The sequence below is a fragment of the Lithobates pipiens genome, unplaced genomic scaffold (assembly GCF_037356315.1).
Source record: "Lithobates pipiens isolate NorthernLeopardFrog02 unplaced genomic scaffold, aLitPip1_a1.2 Scaffold_1, whole genome shotgun sequence".
Lineage (NCBI taxonomy): Eukaryota > Metazoa > Chordata > Amphibia > Anura > Ranidae > Lithobates > Lithobates pipiens.
Window position 1 is genome coordinate 130,258,061 of NW_027507685.1, and position 18,351 is coordinate 130,276,411.

General features: G+C 43.6%; 1 protein-coding gene across 2 annotated transcripts in view; it reads left to right on the forward strand.

The window, feature by feature from the left end:
• PNPLA7 (patatin like domain 7, lysophospholipase) overlaps positions 1-18,351 on the forward strand; it is a 620,671-nt gene that overhangs the window by 445,848 nt on the left and 156,472 nt on the right. For both annotated transcript variants that reach the window (XM_077476726.1, XM_077476735.1), the window contains 2 exons: positions 3,779-3,947; positions 12,458-12,640. In XM_077476726.1, coding sequence (XP_077332852.1) covers positions 3,779-3,947; positions 12,458-12,640 — 352 coding nt within the window. The remainder of the gene's footprint in view (positions 1-3,778; positions 3,948-12,457; positions 12,641-18,351) is intronic.

Genomic DNA, 18,351 nt, shown 5'->3' on the forward strand with positions numbered 1-18,351 from the left:
AGGTCCAAGCACTGGACTTCCCAATGTGTTTATCTCCCAATGTGCCTCAAAGCCTCAATTGGTGGTTGATATCCAAGAATCTTCAAAAAGGGAAATCCTTTCTACCAGTTGCCTGGAAGGTGGAAACAACAGATGGCAGCCTTCTAGGCTGGGGAGCAGTACTGGAACAAGCGCCTGTCCAAGGGAAATGGTGCAAATCAGAGATGACCCTGCCCATCAATATTCTAGAGATTCGGGCAGCATGCCTGGTCCTAGAGGCCTGGACGTCCAGACTACGGAATTGTCCTGTCAGAATCCAATGCGACAATGCCACAGCGGTGGCCTATATCGATCACCAGGGGGGGCACAAGAAGTCATGCGGTCCAGAAAGAGGTTTCTTGGCAGAAAACAACATTCCTTGCCTATCAGCAATTTTCATTCCAGGGATAGAGAATTGGCAGGCGGACTACTTGAGTCGCCAACAATTGTTCCCAGTAGAATGGTCCCTTCATCCCAACATCTTTCTGTCAATATGTCAAAAATGGGGAGTTCCAGACGACGATCTGTTTGCGTCCAGGTTCAACAACAAGATCAACAACTTTGTGTCAAGGACAAGGGATCCAATGGCATACGGAACAAATGCCTTGGTCTTTCCGTGGGATCAGTTTTAACTGATCTATGCGTTCCCTCCTGTTCTGCTGCTTTCACGTCTTTGTTGCAGGATCAAGCAAGAAGGGAAGGAGGTGATTATGGTGGCCCCAGCATGGCCCAGGAGATCATAAAGATGGCGGTAGGGGACGCTTGGACCCTACCACTGTGGCCAGACCTTCTCGCGCAAGGTCCGGCATTCCATCCTACCTTACAAATGCTAAATTTAACGGTTTGGCTATTGAGTCCTACATTCTAAAGAACCGTGGCTGTCGGCTTCAGTAGTTTCTACTTTAGCTAATGCTAGGAAGCTGGCCTCCAGAGTCATATACTATAGAGCCTGGAAGGCATATGTCTCCTGGTGTGAATCCAAGGGGTTGGCACCCCAGAAAATGTCATAGGTAGGATCCTTGAATTCCTACAGATGGGATTAGAAATGAAGCTGGCCTTGAGTACCATCAAGGGCCAGGTGTCGGCCTAATCAGTATTTTTTCAACAACCACTTGCTTTACACTCTCTGGTTCATAACTTTATTCAGGGGGTAATGCGGATTAATCCCCCAGTTAGGTTACCCCTGCACCCTTGGGACTTAAATTTAATCCTGTTGGCTTTTGAGCCAATTTGAGATATTCCCTTGGATCTCTTGATGAGGAAAATAATTTTCTTGGTTGCCATATCTTAGGCAAGAAGAGTATCAGAGTTGGCTGCTCTTTCTTGTAAAAAGCCATATTTGATTATTCATAAGGATAAGGTTGTATTGAGGCCTCATCCTAATTTCCTACCGAAGGTAGTGTCAGGTTTTCATTTAAAGCAGGATATTGTTCTGCCTTCATTTTTTCCAGAAGCTCGTTCTGTGGAAGACAAGTCACTACATTGTCTTGATGTGGTGAGAGCGGTCAAGGTCTATTTGAAAGTGACCGCTCAGGTTCGCAAAACAGATGTTTTGTTTGTATTGCCAGATGGTCCTATAAGAGGACAGGCAGCATTGAAATCTACTATTTCTAAATGTATTTGTCAAGTGATTGTTCAAGCTTATGGTTTAAAAAGAAAAGTTCCTCCTTTTCATAGTGAAGCGCACTCCACCGGGGCTGTTAGTGCTTCTTGGGCAGTGCATCACCAAGCCTCCATGGCTCAGATCTGCAAGGCTGCAACTTGGTCTTCAGTCCATACATTTACCAGATTCGATCAAGTAGATGTAAAAGGTCACGAGAATGTCGCTTTTGGGGCGCAGTGTACTGCAGGCTGCAGTATAAGTCCTCTAGTCTCTTAGTGCCCTACTTTTGTTGTCTCCCTCCCTTCAGTTGGCATTGCTATGGAACATCCCACATAATAACTACTATGGCTCTGTGTCCCATGAGGTATGATAGAAAAATAGTATTTTTATAACAGCTCACCTGTAAAATCCTTTTCTTTGAAGTACATCACGGGGCACAGAGGTCCTTCCCTTCTTGGTATACATGTGTATTGCTTTGCTACAAAACTGAGATACTCCCAATAGTGGGAGGGGTTATATAGGGAGTGCACTTTTTGTCTTAGGGCGTGCCAGTGTTCATCACCTGAAGGTGGCCTATAACCCACATAGTAACTACTATGGCTCTGTGTCCCGTGATGTACTTCAAAGAAAAGGATTTTGCAGTTAAGCTGTTATAAAAATCCTATTATGCGTGGCAGCTGTTGCATATCAGGACTGTTGACATCCAAACATCAGTTAGGACAATCAGCAGTTCCCCCTTGTCAAGGACACACCAGCTGCTCCTCTGGACTACAGGGAGTGTTGTTCTCACATACAGCGCACATTGCGTCATGAGCATCAGTCAGGAAGACGTATTGCTCCTGACACTGCCCATACACTGTAATACCATCCATCCCCACCATTCACAAAGCCAAAATAGCTGAGAATAGTGCCCATACACACCAAGGAAACTTTGATGTGTATGGGCATTGCCAAGGGTGGTATAACTTTCGGATTTACTTTTCATTATGCATTGACATATTTGGCTCCAGTTCAAACCTGATAGTCCTTATTCCCAGCGCTAGAATATCCATATGTGCAAAGTTTCTTAATCAACAATCCTCCTTAATTCCGCGTACACACGACCAGACTTTTGGACAGCAAAGGTCAGACGGAACGAGTCCGTCAGACAGTTCAATTGTGTGTGGGCTCCATCGGACCTTTGCTTGCCAAAAATCCAGCGGACTTTAGAAATAGAACATGTTTTAAATTTTTCCACCGGAACTCCGCCGGACCGAGAAATCCGTTCGTGTGTATGCTAGTCTGACGGACAAAAACCGACGCTAGGGCAGCTATTGGCTACTGGCTATGAACTTCCTTATTCTAGTCCAGTCGTACGTCATCACGTTCGAATCTGTCGGACTTTGGTGTGATTGTGTGTGGCCAAGTCCGTTCATTCAGAAAGTCAGTCGGAACTCCGCCGAAAGTCCGTCGGAAAGACCAGCGGACCTAGTCCCTCTAAAAGGCCGGTCGTGTGATCTTCTCACCAATATCCTAAATGTTTACCAGATAGTAAGACCCCTCTTTTATAATAGGTCAAATCACACTTGTGCTCAGCAACAATCCAGTGTCACTCTCTCCTCTTCCCTCCGCTGCTTGTTGTGCAATAATTCCTCATGGACATCTAAGAACAAAAACCATCATAGTGTGATACTACCAAACCAAAACTGTGCTCCCAAAGCTTTTTTTACTCTGCTCACTTAAACATGTAGTGATTCCAAACTATTCCACCAACAATCTCCAACAATCTGGTGTCCTCTCATGCAGTGAAGCCTTGCCATATGCAATCAAAATTGGTCTAGCATGCACCCAATCTCCAATCTCCTCTTCTCGACTACCTTCTCCAGATTCATAAATCCACCTTATAAGAAAGAGCTTCCAATAGTGTAGTATTGTTAAATAAGAACCTATATTTATTTTACAATAGGCTTACATATACATGGCACAGATCATACATCCATTCAAAGATGGCCGCACTGCAACTTCAGATTCCGGTGTTGTACTTACGGTTTCTGTGACAACGTCACTTCCTCTACATCCATCTTTGAATGCAACATGCTAGGTGCAATGGCAGGTGGCTTAAAAGGTAGTTTGGTTTGTATTCCCTGTGTTGAAACTTCTGTTTAAATTGTGTTGCAGTGTGCATGAGTACAGACTATCCAGCTGGCTTGGCCAACAAGAGGACATTCACCGAATTGTCCTTTACCAATCCGACTACTGCCTCACACCATGGACCCAGCGCTGCATACGGCAGGCAGACTGTATCCTCATTGTCGGGCTGGGAGAGCAGGAACCCACTGTTGGAGAAGTAAGTGCACATTTAAAATGGAGATTCTATGCAGTACACTTATATTTTTATAGTTGCTTTGCTACTGATGTTATACTCTATAGAACACAGGTGTTGTTGGCTGGGAAAACGCAAATAAAAACCTGATTATGCTCAACCAGCCCAAAGGTAAACTAACTGTGACTCCACTTACCATGCATTAGTTGTAAATTTGAAAAGCATTTATTGGTATCAAAAAGTCACTAGAAAAATCAAAGTTAAAACATCAATCAAACAGAGCAAACATGCTAATAAAACATTAAGTCCATCTCCAGATGGCAAATAATGACCACAAAAATGGAAGATGTAAGGTTTAAATATTGTGGTTTCATCCCCAGGCTTGAGTGGCCTCTCAGGGGAAAGTATATATTCTTGATAGAAACCAAATAATGGCAAGTGGGTATTTACAGGAATTCCATAAGTCGTGGTGCTCCTCAAGGCAGTCCGTGTCTCTGACAAGATTCAATAGGTAGTCGATAAAAATTGAAAGGGGAGGAAAGTAAATTGGTGGAATGCTGTAATGATGATCGAATAGCTGAGGAGAACTGCAATGACAGTGGTGCAGATGAGGTGCAATAGCCAGGGTTACTGTAAGTGATATGTGAGGTCTTGATCAACTGCAGATTATAGTCAAACCTCGGTGGCCTCCCCCCTCACTATGCAAAAAGTCCTACAATTCAAGCTAGTATCTCCAGCCACTAACAGCCCAACTGCAATCCAGGTGCAAGAGAGACACAATATATTGAGGTAAATCCCTATCCAAATGATAGATATACTTTTCAGATCCTTGGAGCACCAGTGTCCTTGTGCGGAGCAGGTAAACCTGTCACATAAAAATCACCATCTCATACGGGTGTGTTGAAAAGGTCTGGTAGTCCTCATCCAGAGGGGAAACAAGGAGTAGCCTAACCGGTTTTGCCAATCTCTGCCACCTGCTTCAGAGGCTCATTCCAATGCATTAGGCAGCACCTTGAGGGCCCTATTACCTTTACTATGTCTGTTGTTGGCTGGGACTGATGTATAAAGATGTTAGTACTGGTCACACATGCTGCATTTTCCTTGGTTTACTATTCATTGTATAGTGCAAGGACCTTGCTAAGAAGGTGCACATTGAATGGATCTTTAGGTGGGTGGGCCCTTGAAGTACATAGTTGGTATGCTTAGAGGTTGCACAATCAGATTGTAATGTGCTTGCCAGCTTATAAATGGTAAATACTGTGTACAGCCAGGAACTAGTATCTGGCTCTGCAATTACAATTTTGAATTTCAGAGGTTTATGGTTAATTGGTGGCAGTTAGGAAATTGCAAGTATTAGTAAGGTAGTCATAATTGTCAATGATTACAGACAGCCAGTTGTGTAAAGCCGGGCATAGACAGTTTGAATCTCGGCCGGTTCATCAGGGAATGGCCAAGACTCTAACCATGTATGGTCAGGCTGATTTGTACCCAAGTCGATCAGCTTAGGTACAACCAGCCTGCTGAATTTTAAATGTGATTATTGCTATCATAGCCTTTAGCAATAATCACAATATTCTGCTAGTGGAAATAGCTTCCGCCGTGGGGAGAAGCCAATGGATTTGCAGGAGGGGTTCCCCCATCAACGCAGTCTGTGAATGGGGGAATCGAGCAAATTTCTTTCCTGCAACGAATGGTTGTAGGAAAGTAATTTGCTCCGTCTATGGCCAGCCTAAGGTAGAATGCACATCTAGAGCTATTGCTGGTGCTTTCATTGTTTTCATGCCTGCTCTGGAGACGTTCTCAACCTATGGCTAAACCTTAGCAGGGGCTGTGCAGAATCAGAGAAACTAAAAACTAGGTTACCTGTACTCAGACCTTATTAAAGCAGCACTCAGTACCCAATATTCTGAAAAGATAAAAAAAAAAAGGACTTGCCAATTGGACTTTTGAGTGGTGCTATAAAAAAATGATACATCAAGTATAAAAATACAAAATGTATTTCATAAACATGTACAGTACAAATATTTCATCATAAAATATAGATCCTTGATATATATTAACCACTTCCCACCCGGCCAATGTACATATACGGCCAGGTGGGAGCTCTCTACTTCTGAGTGGACATTCAGGAACATCCTTCAGAAGGAGGGGGATCGCGTGCGCGTGTGCCCGCGCAGCGGCACGATCCTGATGTGCTCGTATCACCCGGACACGGCGCATCTCGGATCGGCAGGAGGGCTCTGTGATTGGCCCTCCTGATCACATGACGGCCGTGTCCAATCACGGCCGTCATGTGATGTAAACAAACAGCCGATTGCTAGGCAATCGCCTCTCCTCTCCTCACATGGAAGTCATTGCTGAGGAGAGGAGAGCAGATCGCTGCAGCCAGCTGGTGATCAGTGAGTATGAGCTGTTTTTACAGCTTTTTACTAACTGATCACCAGTCTAGTATAAACCTACAGTGTAAACACACATGTCCCCAAATAATAAAAAGACATGTCCCCAAATAAAAAAACACATGTCCCCCACATATGTCCCACTAAAATCACATGTTCCAATGATTATCTGCACACGTATGTACGTGATCACCTGCACACATATGTACATGATCATTTGCGTACATATGTCCGTGACTAATTATACACTTAACGGAATTTTTTTTTACCAAAAACATGTAGCAGAATACATTTTGGCTTAAATTTATGACAAAATTTGATTTTATTGGATTTCTTTTAAAATAGAAAAAAGAAAATATTGTTTTTTTTTCCAAATTTCCGCTTTTTTTGCGCTTATATCGCAAAAAATAAAAAACGGAGTCGTGAATAAATACCACCAAAATAAAGCTCTATTTGTGCGAACAAAATGATAAAAATTTCATTTGGGTACAGTGTAGCATGACCGTGCAATTGTCATTGAAAGTGCGAGAGCGATGAAAGCTGAAAATTGGGCTGGGAAGGAAGGGGCGAAAGTGCCCTGTATTGTAGTGGTTAAAGATGCTGACATAATTGTTGAGACATTTGATTTATAGTTGAACTGCGCTATAATCTCTACTCGTTTCATGGGGGCAACGCCCACTTCATCAGGAGCCAGCTAAGGTTGGTTTTAGTATATACAGTGGGGAAAACAATTTTTTGATCCCCTGCAAATTTTGTAAGTTTGCCCATTTACAAAGAAATTAAGGGTCTATCATTTTTATCATAGGTGTATTTTAAATGATCAAGACTATAATATAAACCAAAAACCCAGAAAAAAGAAATGATACAATGTTATACATTGAGTTGTAGTTCATTGAGTAAAATAAGTATTTGCTCCCCAAGCAAAACATGATTTAGTACTTTATGGAGAAACCCTTGTTAGCAAGCACAGAGGTAAGATGTTTCTTGTAGTTGGTGACCAGGTTTGCACACATCTCATGAGGGATTTTGGTCCCCTTTTCTTTACAGATCTTCTCTAAATCCTTAACGTTTCTTGGTTGTCCCTTGGCAATTTGAAGTTTCAGCTCCCTCCACATATTTTCTATAGGATTAAGGTCTGGAGACTGACTAGGCCACTCAATGACCTTAATGTTCTTCTTCTTGAGCCAGTCCTTTGTTGCCTTGGCGATATGTTTTGGGACATTGTCATCCCGAAAGACCCTTCCATGACCCGTCTTCAGTGTTCTGGCTGGGGGAAGAAGGTTCTCATCCAAGATTTTACAATATATGGCCCCTGTCCTTTGGCACCTTGTTAGTATTTTTCTTCTCCTGTGATCAGTCAAACTCCAGATGCATTGAAAAGCGGACAATTCATTTCAGATATGTCACACAAAATGATGATGCTTACAAGTCTTAAGATGCAGTAAGAATCATACAAAGAGATGTACATCCCCCTCCTGATATCTACAATAATATAGCTATAATGCTTCTGTTGGCTGAGGAAACACAGATAGCGTGCCTGGTACAAAATGGTACTTTGGCTAATTAGCGTTTCCTTTACAGTCTTGTTCTACCGTATATGGTTAAGCCTAATCATCCTGCAACTTACTATGGAGTTAGTTAAAGCAAATGATACAGCAAGTTATTGCAACAAAGTGCTCAGAAGTCATCTTAAAAATCAGGCTCATTGTTATTGTTTGTCTAATAGTTAATAAACATTTAAAACTTTTCTAACACACCTCAATGCGGCAAAGTCAGTCTGTACCTTTTAGCAAAGAAACAGCCCCAAAGCATAATGTTTCTCCGTGCTTGACTGTAGGGATGGTGTTCTTCGGGTCATAGTCAGCATTTTTCTTCCTCCAAACACAGTGAGGCCCCCTCCATAAGAAGGCACATGTACAGTCATGCCAATGAACATCTAAATGATTTTGAGAAGGATTGGGAGAAAGTGCCGTGGTCAGATGAGACCAAAATTGAGCTCTTTGGCATTTCCTCGACTTGCAGTGTTTGGAGGAAGAAAAATTCTGACTATAACCCAAAGAACACTGTCCCTACAGCCAAGCACGGAGGTGGGAACAAGCTTTGGGGCTGTTTCTCTGCTAAAGGTACAGGCCGACTTTCTTCCCTCAGCCAGAACACTGAAGATGGGTCATGGGTGGGTCGTCCAGCATGATAATTACCCAAAACATAACTCCAAGGCAACAAGGGAGCGGCTTAAGAAGAAACACATGAAGGTCATGGGGTGGCCTAGTCAGTCTCCAGATCTTAATGCTATAGAAAATTTATGGAGGGAGCTGAAACTTTGAGTTGCCAAGAGACAGCCAAGAAACCTTAATGATTTAGAGGTAGGTCTGTAAAGAAAAGTGGACCAAAATCCCTCCTGAGATCTGTGCAAACCTAGTTGCCAACTACAAGAAACGTCTGTGTTTGCCAACTAGGGTTTCTCCACCAAGTACTAAGTCATGTTTTGCTTGGGGATCAAATACCTTTTTTACTCACTGAACTGCAACTTAATTTATAGCATTTGTTTTAATATTATTTTTTTTTAAATTTTGGTTGATATTCTGTCTCTATCATTTAAAATACTCCTATGATAAAAACTATAGACCTTTAATTTCTTTATAAGTGGCCAAACTTACAAAATCTGCTGGGGATCAAATAATTATTTTCGCCACTGTATACTAAGGTAGGTACCCTCTGGCAAGGAACCACTAAAATATAAGCGAGTAGATGGAATCCAATAATACCTGGATCATTACGCTGTAGGAGGACCACCATAGCAGAGGTTCCAACCGGGAGCTGAGGGTGATAGGATGGACCTAAGGCAGGGCACACAAAAGGACTCCCACTGCGATACCCCTTGTATAGGTCTGCAGCCGCACTTCAGCTCTCAGGATACACAGCAGCAGGGATGGTAACTGCAGTCACAAATGGACAGATGTGATTGATCTCTGACAAGCCTTGAGACTGATATATTCAATCTGGTAAAAAGAAGATTAGCACAAAATGGAAAAACCAATAAGATTATTATTTTTTCTTTCCCTTAACATGACAGGAGTTTTGTTCTAATTTCAATTTCTCTGAGGTTAATAAAAAAAAACCTCGGGTAATACACTTTAAGACAAAAGATGACATGAAAGCATGTGAGGATTTCATAAATAATGTTGGACAGTTTAAAAAAAATGGATACAGGGCTGAGAGTACTTGTTCAGAACAAGCTGTTGATGTAGATATCATTTAAATAGAAGCTCCACAGGCAATTCATGTAGGGTATGTACTGTTATAATAATCTCTCTTTTACAATAACATATTAGGCTCATTTTCTTGTAATGTAGCACCTCATTTCATCTCTTGTGCTTGAACATGTACCGACCCCAGCTGCGGATCTGTATTCATTTCCAGAAAATAAATCCTATTTGTACTTAGTTTAGTTTGTAATTACTATTTCCCTCCTGTGTAGCTCTGCAGCGCAAGCCTTCATATTTATAGATAATTAAACAGAGCAGCACAATAAGTAGACCTGACTGTCAGCGAGAACACACGGTGGCAGAACCAAGCCGCAGAGCACTTGACAACCTGTACGGTCAATCATGCTCTGATATTGATGGCCTTGGAGTTGTGTATCTCAAACATTGGTTTGATTTCTACTTTAATAGACTTCCTGCCTAGGCGTGCAGTGGCTTTTGGCAATCAGTAGGCAGCTAAGGGTTTTTAAATCCATATGTGCTGTACCAGTCTAGTGAATCTACAAGTGACGCAAGGGTTTCAATCAGGATGAATCGTCACAAGACATCCTAAAAGCATCTTTGAATTAAAGGAAACCTGTCATTACTTTAAATAAATGCTTGAGCTTTCCACTAATGGCCACTTTCTGAGATTGATAGTTGCCTTATTTTTTATTTTTTTTGCCAATCCTTTGACTTCAATATTTGAGCTATGGACCTGGAATGAGCATGCAGTGCAAAGTTATGACCTATTAGCCGCATACTTGTTTCTAAGTCAGTGGAAATGTTGAGGGGTCAGAAAGACAGCCAGGCATCTAACATTTTTTTTCATGTCTTTTATGACATACTTCCTTTTAAAAAAGAAACCACAACTCCCTAGCCTACGGTTTTATTTACTTTGTATAGAGTAATATAGCATTATAACCTGTCAGGGTTTTGTTTTATCTGTGTCCTGTTGCAGTGATTTTCCTTCACTCCCTGTCCCAAAACCACACCAGAAAGAGAAAGAAAGGATATCCCTCCAAAGTGAGGAAAATACCTGGTAGTCATCAGGGTCAACAGAACTAGGAACCAGTTTCCCTTCTATTTCTCTATTCACTTGGACACATAGGGTGAATCTCCCTGACAGGGAACTCAGACAGCAGTAAATAAAAGCCTGTCAGGGGTTCTAATACATCTCATCTTTATTTAGTAGAGATGTTCACCAGTACAAATAAAATGTAAAACGTAATAATATTCTATCAGCTTACTATTACACAATGTCAGCAACATTTAGATATAAACATCAGCAAGATACAGGAGACTCTGTCAAGACCTAAAGAACAAGCTAATCTTAGGACTGAAAAAGGGATTGGGAAAAAGTAGGGTCAGGGGCTGAGGGAACATGAGGTAAGGGGGAAAAAAAAAAAGCTCCTTCCAAAGGGAACACCAGACCAGAGATCTAAAATAGGTGAATGAAACGGAGAAAAAATAAGGGGACGCCGAAAAAGGGCAAGGGAGGTTAACGTAAAGAGAGGTTAGGCAAATGGGAGTGGGGGATGAGGAAAAGGAAAGAGTCCACCCCTTTTGACCCTCAAACCCCCACCCTCCAATGACCCAGGGAGCAGAAGGAGGTATAACAGAAACCTCACAGCTACTGCAAGTTCCAGATAAGTGGTCTCAATGCTTACCTAAAAATCAGAAAGTCTATAAAAAGATCAGAATTCTTTATTTGGCTGAGCATTTACATTCCTCCCAGTAAAACCACATTTGGGTTTGGACAGAGCTCCTGTCACTAAGGACTGCAGTAAGATCTTCCATCTCTTGAATGTCATTCACCCTGACAAACCATTGTCCCTCTTACCTTGTTGCCAATCTTGCACAGTTAAGGACCTCTCCTGCCCTGGCGAATCCAGTATTGTCCTGCTCAGATCCGCTTCTCTTCTGCCCTCAATCAGTCCCGCTCCACCATCTTCTTTGGTATAGTCATTGGGAAGCTACCAGCTCTTACGAGTTCAGCCAGCTGCTCTCCAATGACATGCTGCTAGGTCCTGGCCCCACCCCCCCTCCTCTTTTTTTCAAAGAAAGTCTAAGCCTCCTGGGGTATATGACCTTCATATACCAGGAGCCAAAGTGGACAAAGTGCAAGTGAATTGCCTAGGCAAATGACATGCACAGAGGGATGGTGGGCCAGACCTTTCATTTAAAAAAAACTTTAAGGGAATAAGCCCCGGTTTGTGCAGAGGAGGAGGTGTGGATGCGAGGCAGCATTTAATTCAGGCTGAAAATTTTCTTTAAAGATAGCTGGTTACAGTAACACTAGACATGTTTGCTGCAAACTTAAGACAGTATTTTAGGAGAATAACTTCATAACTATTGTGAAGCATGATGGTGGAAATGTTATGGTTTGAGGTTGTGTTACTGCTTTAGGGCCTGGGCAGCTCACAGTCATCAAGACAACTATACATTCTGCATCATATCAAAGTGTGATTTGAATGCAGGGCTACCTCTCTAAAAATCACACTAGCAAATCTACCAAGGAATGTCTCCCCATAAAACCCTTAAATATTACCCACATTGTGCATAGAGAAGTGGTCAAAACTGCCGCTGTCAGTGTCAGAGTTAGATGAGTGGACCTCTTTGAAAGATTTCTGCTCACTTCCAGTGGCGTTTTAATCAGTTTCTGTTCTGTTAAAAATTACCAGCAAGACAGTGGGGAGTACAGAGCGCTATAAAAACAAATCAAAGGTATCCAACTTTTCCCTACTCTATACTTTAGTTTATGTGTTTTGATGCTTTATATGACTGTAGAAATAGACTCATGTATCTCTGTAGAGCATGGATTGGTGGTCTTCTGTCCTACAGAAATTGTGGATTATGCTTTGTGTTCCATAACATAATTTGTTCTGTGTTTCAGCTGGAGAAGATGCTTGAGAATACTGCTGTGCGGGCTCAGAAACAACTGATTATCCTCCATAAGGAAGATGGCCCACCGCCCTCCCGTACTGTTGAATGGCTCAATATGAGGAGCTGGTGTTCAGGCCATCTCCACCTGAGCTGTCCGCACCGTGTCTTCTCCAAAAGGAGTCTTCCAAAGCTGGTAAGAACTTGCACCAGAACAGTGCTGTGATCCAGACTGGATCTACAATAGCTGGGTTATGTTTACCTATATTTATTGCTAGATGCAAATGATTTGGGGGACAGTCAGGACGGGAGATATTAAAGTGATTGTAAAGGCTCATTTTTTTCTTTCCTATAAAAATAAATATGTTATACTTGCCTGCTCTGTTGCAGTGGTTTTGCACAGAGCAGCCTGGATCCTCCTCTTCTCTGGTCTCTCTTCTGTGATCCTGGCCCCTCCCTCCTGTTCAGTGCCAATTCATCAGCTGCCCATTCATGAAAAACAGTTTACAGCTAGTCTCTTGGGGGGCTGGTTGCTAACTGTACTTGACCGGGGATACAAAATTAATATCTTGAAATTAGAGGTCTAAGCTCCTCCATTACCATAAAAGAGTTTTGATTACACTGGACTTCTGCAATATTATAGCATGCCTTTAAATTGTTACTTGCCATTTAAGGCTAAACTTCAGGCAAATGTATAAACAATTGAAATATATGCATGGCAATGTCTTACTTGCCAAAGGATCTATTTCTGTCCAGCATTCCTTTGACTTACAGAACCGAATTAGAGAGCAGTCAGGCTAATGACTTGACTATTTCAGGTACAGTAACATAGTCATGTTGAAAAAAGACACAAGTCCACCTGGTAACTGATAAAAGGGGGGGGGGAGGAATCATACAAACCCATATACACAATCCTATACCCACAGTTGATCCAGAGGAAGGCAAAAAACCCCAGCAAAGCATGATCCCATTTGCTCCAGCAGGGGATATAATTCCTTCTTGATCCCCCAAGAGGCAATCGGATATTCTCTAGGGTCAATTTTACCTATAAATGTTAGTACCTTCAATGTTAGTATCTACTGAGCTGACCTGAACCAGCCTGACCTGAGCCAGCTCATGAGGGAGTCTACAGGTAAGACCCAAATGATGTTTCAGTTTAAATGAGCTGAGTACATTCAATGTGCCCCAAAACAAAGTAGTGTAAAGTCTTATGCAGGTCACAGACGAAAAAAAAAACAAACAACATTTGTGTTCATTTTCACATTCATTTTCACACCATTAGTTTGCCAGGTATGACATACGATTTTCAAGCCACAATTGAAAAAGTGCCAGTGCCTGATTCTATTAAAAAAAAAAAAAAAAAACGATGGCACGATCATACAGTCAGAACTTTCATTTTTCGACTCGTCAATGGCCTGCATTACAGTATGTTTATTTAAAAAATAGTCAGTTTGAGTTAGAAAAGCCCACAATTGCCAGCATGCTGCAGTGAAGGTCCCTTACCCCCTGTAGGTAAGCAGTGATTATTTTGTATCAGCCAAACACGCCCCTTGCATTATGTGCCCATACAATTCATCCCGGTTAGCAGGGACTGGACAAATTTTGATCAGTGTGTGGTCTTGCCCACTCTACAGAAAATTATTATTTGACTTCTGGCAAAGGGAAATGTTAAAAAATGTTTTGGAAGATCAGCAGCTGCAGCCAATCAGCTGCAGGCAGTGATCAGTGTATTTTGACAGCAGCAGGTCCCAGTGTGGGGCAGTAGGGGGGATGCATTCCTCCATCCACCTTGTCTGTGTGGAAGGAGGAATCTGTTTTTACTAACCTTCTATTGACAGCCTTAGTCAAAGCCAGAGTTCTCTAATCAGTGACGAGCATGGCTTTACTGAATGCATAGCTATAAACTGATTCAGGGAGTGTACTGTGTTGTGCCTCTGCAGAGAGATTACTGCTTCCACGCAGGGAGCAATGGTCCCACTCGGCAACTGCTGGCAGAGGACAGATCTTTCTATTAATGCGGCGGCTGCTATAGGAAGAAGTAGTCACCATAGTAAGCCTATTGGTGACATCTGCAGCCATTGTCGGTGATCTCTTCACTGAAGTCAGCCACTTAGAAATTCACGTGATTGGACCGGATTGCTCTCTGAATAGGTAAGTATACACATCTTCCTTTCGCAGGGTAGAATAGAATATGATTTATAAGGGGGGGGGAGCAGGTTTAAGCCTAGTTAGAAATAGGCTGGGCTTCCACTTTAACTCCTTGGCACCAGCTACTGTCGGCCCTTTAAGGGGTTTGCTATGCTGGCAGCACAGCGCAGCCAGTGCTATATACAGCTGCTCGGAGCCCAGGCCCGGCCGCATATTTGCGTACGCTCGGGGTTGCAAGGCTAAGCAATGCAGCTTGGTCACCTCGACATATCCAGCTTGTGATTGGAGAGTGAAGAAGCACAACAGACCCATGAGGTCATCTCTGTGTGGGTTAGCATATTTCCTGACCAGCTGAAGTGCATGCTGAAGACCCGATTGGCTCTTAGTATTGACCACTATCTTTTCTTTTTTAAGAGATGTTTTCTTGAAAAACAGAACAGTGTTACAGTTTCATTTACATAGAAAAGCAGTGGTATTCAGGTACAGATGGTATGCATATAAAGATTGGTTATAATCTAGCACAATCGTTTAGGGTTACAAATTCATACATCAAGACACCTGGTTCCTCCCCAACTTCAGCAAAGGATAATATACCGCAGTATTGCCAACCCATTCTTAGGCCTGAAGTCTGGATAGGGTGACTAGATAGTGATTCAAGACGGGTCAGGGGAGGGGGGTTAGGGTAGAGTGGTAAGAAGAAAGGGAGTAAGAGGTCGCATGAGTATTAGTAGGTCTCGGTTAGCTCTCACAACATATTCAACCATTCGCATCTCCGGCAAGTTGTCAGCTATTTGGTTCCAGTAAGGAATACGTTCGGGGCATGACCAGACCATGTGCAAAAAATGAGCCTGTTTCCTGTCTGCATCTGGGGCACAGGGGGTCTCTCAGGGGGAATATCTTGGCTAATCTTTGCGGGGTGAAGTAGGCCCTGTGTAAAAATTTGAGTTGTATTAACCTATCTCACGATGCTATCATTGATGGGATGTATGTGGCAATGCATTCCTCCCACATCTTATCATCTAGGATGTGTATGTCAGCTTTCCATTTTTCAAAAGATTTGGTCAGTTTAGTATCATGTGCTACAGTTAGATAAAGCTAGAGAGAGGATAGAGGTCGACCCATTATGCTGGAGGTTAGGAGTCGTTCAATTGAGTCCGATTCCATCGTTCTTTTCTGTGGGAATTGGGTTCTGAAGGCATGCCTTAGCTGCCAGTAACGGAATGTCCAAGTCGCTGGTATTGAGTACAGGGACTATATATCCTGAAGGGATATTATTGTGCCTTCTTTGACTATGTGCTTTACGGTTAGTATTCCCTTCCCGGCCCACTCTGAGGGGTTGGGTAGAGAGTGGAAATGAGGAAGGAGAGGGTTACCCCAAAAAGGCGTATGTGTGGACACATGGAAGGGTTTTGTGTATACCCCTCTTGCATCCTGCCATGCCTGTATGGTCGTTTTCATGGGGGTGGTAACTGCGGGAGCGGCCGGTTTACCTCTAAATGCCAGGTTGCTAAGGGCTGCGTATGATCCCAGAATGGCTGCCTCTAATCTGATCTCCGGGTTCTGTCTGGGCTGGGAGAACCACCATCTGACCTTGACCAAGACGGTGGCCCAGTAATAGATTTGGAAGTTAGGGAGAGCCAATCCACCTCCAGAAAGGGGGAGATGAAGTAGCTGTTTTGCCACTCTAGGAGACCTCCAAGCCCAGACAAAATTCCCAAATTGACCCTCCAGTTTCTTGAAGAAGCCCCTTGGGATGTGGATCGGGGTGTTTCTAAAAAAGTAGAGGAACTTGGGGAGGAGCACCATTTTCAGTAGATTGACCCTACCCACAGGAGTCAGAGGGAGCGAGTGCCATGCTGCGCAGTTGGTAGTGGTCTGTTGTATTAGAGGTTGGAGGTTGCGTGCCATGTATTGTCCCAGGTCCGCTGTCACCTTTATCCCCAAGTATTTAATCTCGTCCACCCATTTAAGTTGAGTCAGGGGGCATAGGGAGAATAGCTCAGACTTATCCCAATTAATCCCTATACCAGAGAAGTCACTAAAGCGATTAAACTGGGTCAATACTTTCCTAAGGGAAGTGGATGAGTCGGCCAGGTACAGTAGGGCGTCGTCCGCATATAGCGACATTTTTTCGTGTATGTTCCCTACCCGTATACCCTTCACCTCATCATCCACTCTAATCAAGGCAGCCAGAGGTTCCATAGCCAGAGCGAACAGGCCGGGAGACAGGGGAAGCCCTGTCTCATACCCCGGCCCAGCAGGAATGACTCAGAGAGGCAGGCGTTGGTGAAGACCCTTGCCTGGGAAGCTGTGTATAACAGCTTCACTCACTAAATGAATCTCTCACCAAAGCCAAACTTAGACCGAACCGCCCACAGGTATCTCCACTCAACGGAGTCAAAGGCCTTCTCGGTGTCCAGGGAGGCTACCAGGCCCTCCCCTTCTGCATTCGCTCTGGCTATGTGGGTAAACAGTCTCCTGAGGTTTATGTCAGTGCCCCTGCCTGGCATAAAGCCCGTCTGGTCGGGATGAACCAAGGCAGCGATGACCGTGTTCAACCTGTTCACCAGTATTTTTGCCAGAATTTTGGTATCGATGTTGAGTAACGATATCGGTCTGTAGGAAGTGCACCTGGTGGGATCCTTGCCTGGCTTGGGGATGACAATTATGATTGCCTCTCTCATAGATTGCGGAAGCGCCTGTAAAACCTCGGCCGCAGTAATCAATTTATGAAGTCTGTTGGCTAGAACATCAGGTTATTGTTTGTACAGTTCTACAGGTATCCCGTCAGGCCCAGGGGTCTTACCCGGTTGCATGAATTTAAGTGCCATAAGTGTCCCGTCAAGGGTGAAAGGTCTATCCAAGCTTTTGCTGTATTTGTCAGTAAGGACAGGGACGTCCACCTCAGCTAAGTAGGAAGTTAGTTTGTCGTCCTTGAAGGTCACCTTTGAAGTGTATAATGACTGGTAGTATGTGACGAAGGAGCGATTAATCTCCTCAGAGGAGTAAAGGAGCTCACCATTAGGGCCAAGAATATGGGGAACGCTGAACCCTCCTGACTGCTCTCTAGAGAGCCAGGCAAGAAGTCTGCCTGATCTTTCCACCTGTTTGAATATTCTTTGGGGTTGTGCAAGTAATTTTTTCTAAGTCAGGGATGTGTGAAGGGACAGAACTTCTTGAGTCAGGGATTGTAGTCTAATATACTGTTGGGAGTCGTGCGTTCTAACATATAGCGCCTCTGGGGCGGTAGCCGCAGCCTCTGCTTTGTCTAGGGCTGAGCGTCTATGTCTCCTGGTGTTGGCTATTATGGATTGGAATTGGCCTCTTGCAAAGGCTCTGAAAGCATCCCAGACCTCCATAGGGGAGGACGTACCTGGATTAACAGCCCAGTATCCGTCCATTTCCCTGCTAAACTGGGGTTCCACCTCCTGATCCAAAATCTGGAGAGTCTCCACAGTCCAGCCGGGGAACCCGGGTCTCCTATGCTTACCAAGAGGGGAGCATGGTCCGAGATTCCCCATGGTAATATTTGAACATCTCTGACCTTGGACAGTACTGATTGACCAGCAAAGATTAGGTCAATACGGGAGAAGGAGCCATGTGTTGTAGTGTGACAGGTGTATGCCCTTGTCCGGGGGTGTCCCCACCTCCAGGCATCAGTGAGGCTGTACGTTTCAGCCCAGTCTTTCAAACCAGGGGAGTTGGGACACACGGCTCGGGGGCCACATTAAAGTCACCCAGTAGTATCATGTGGTCCGA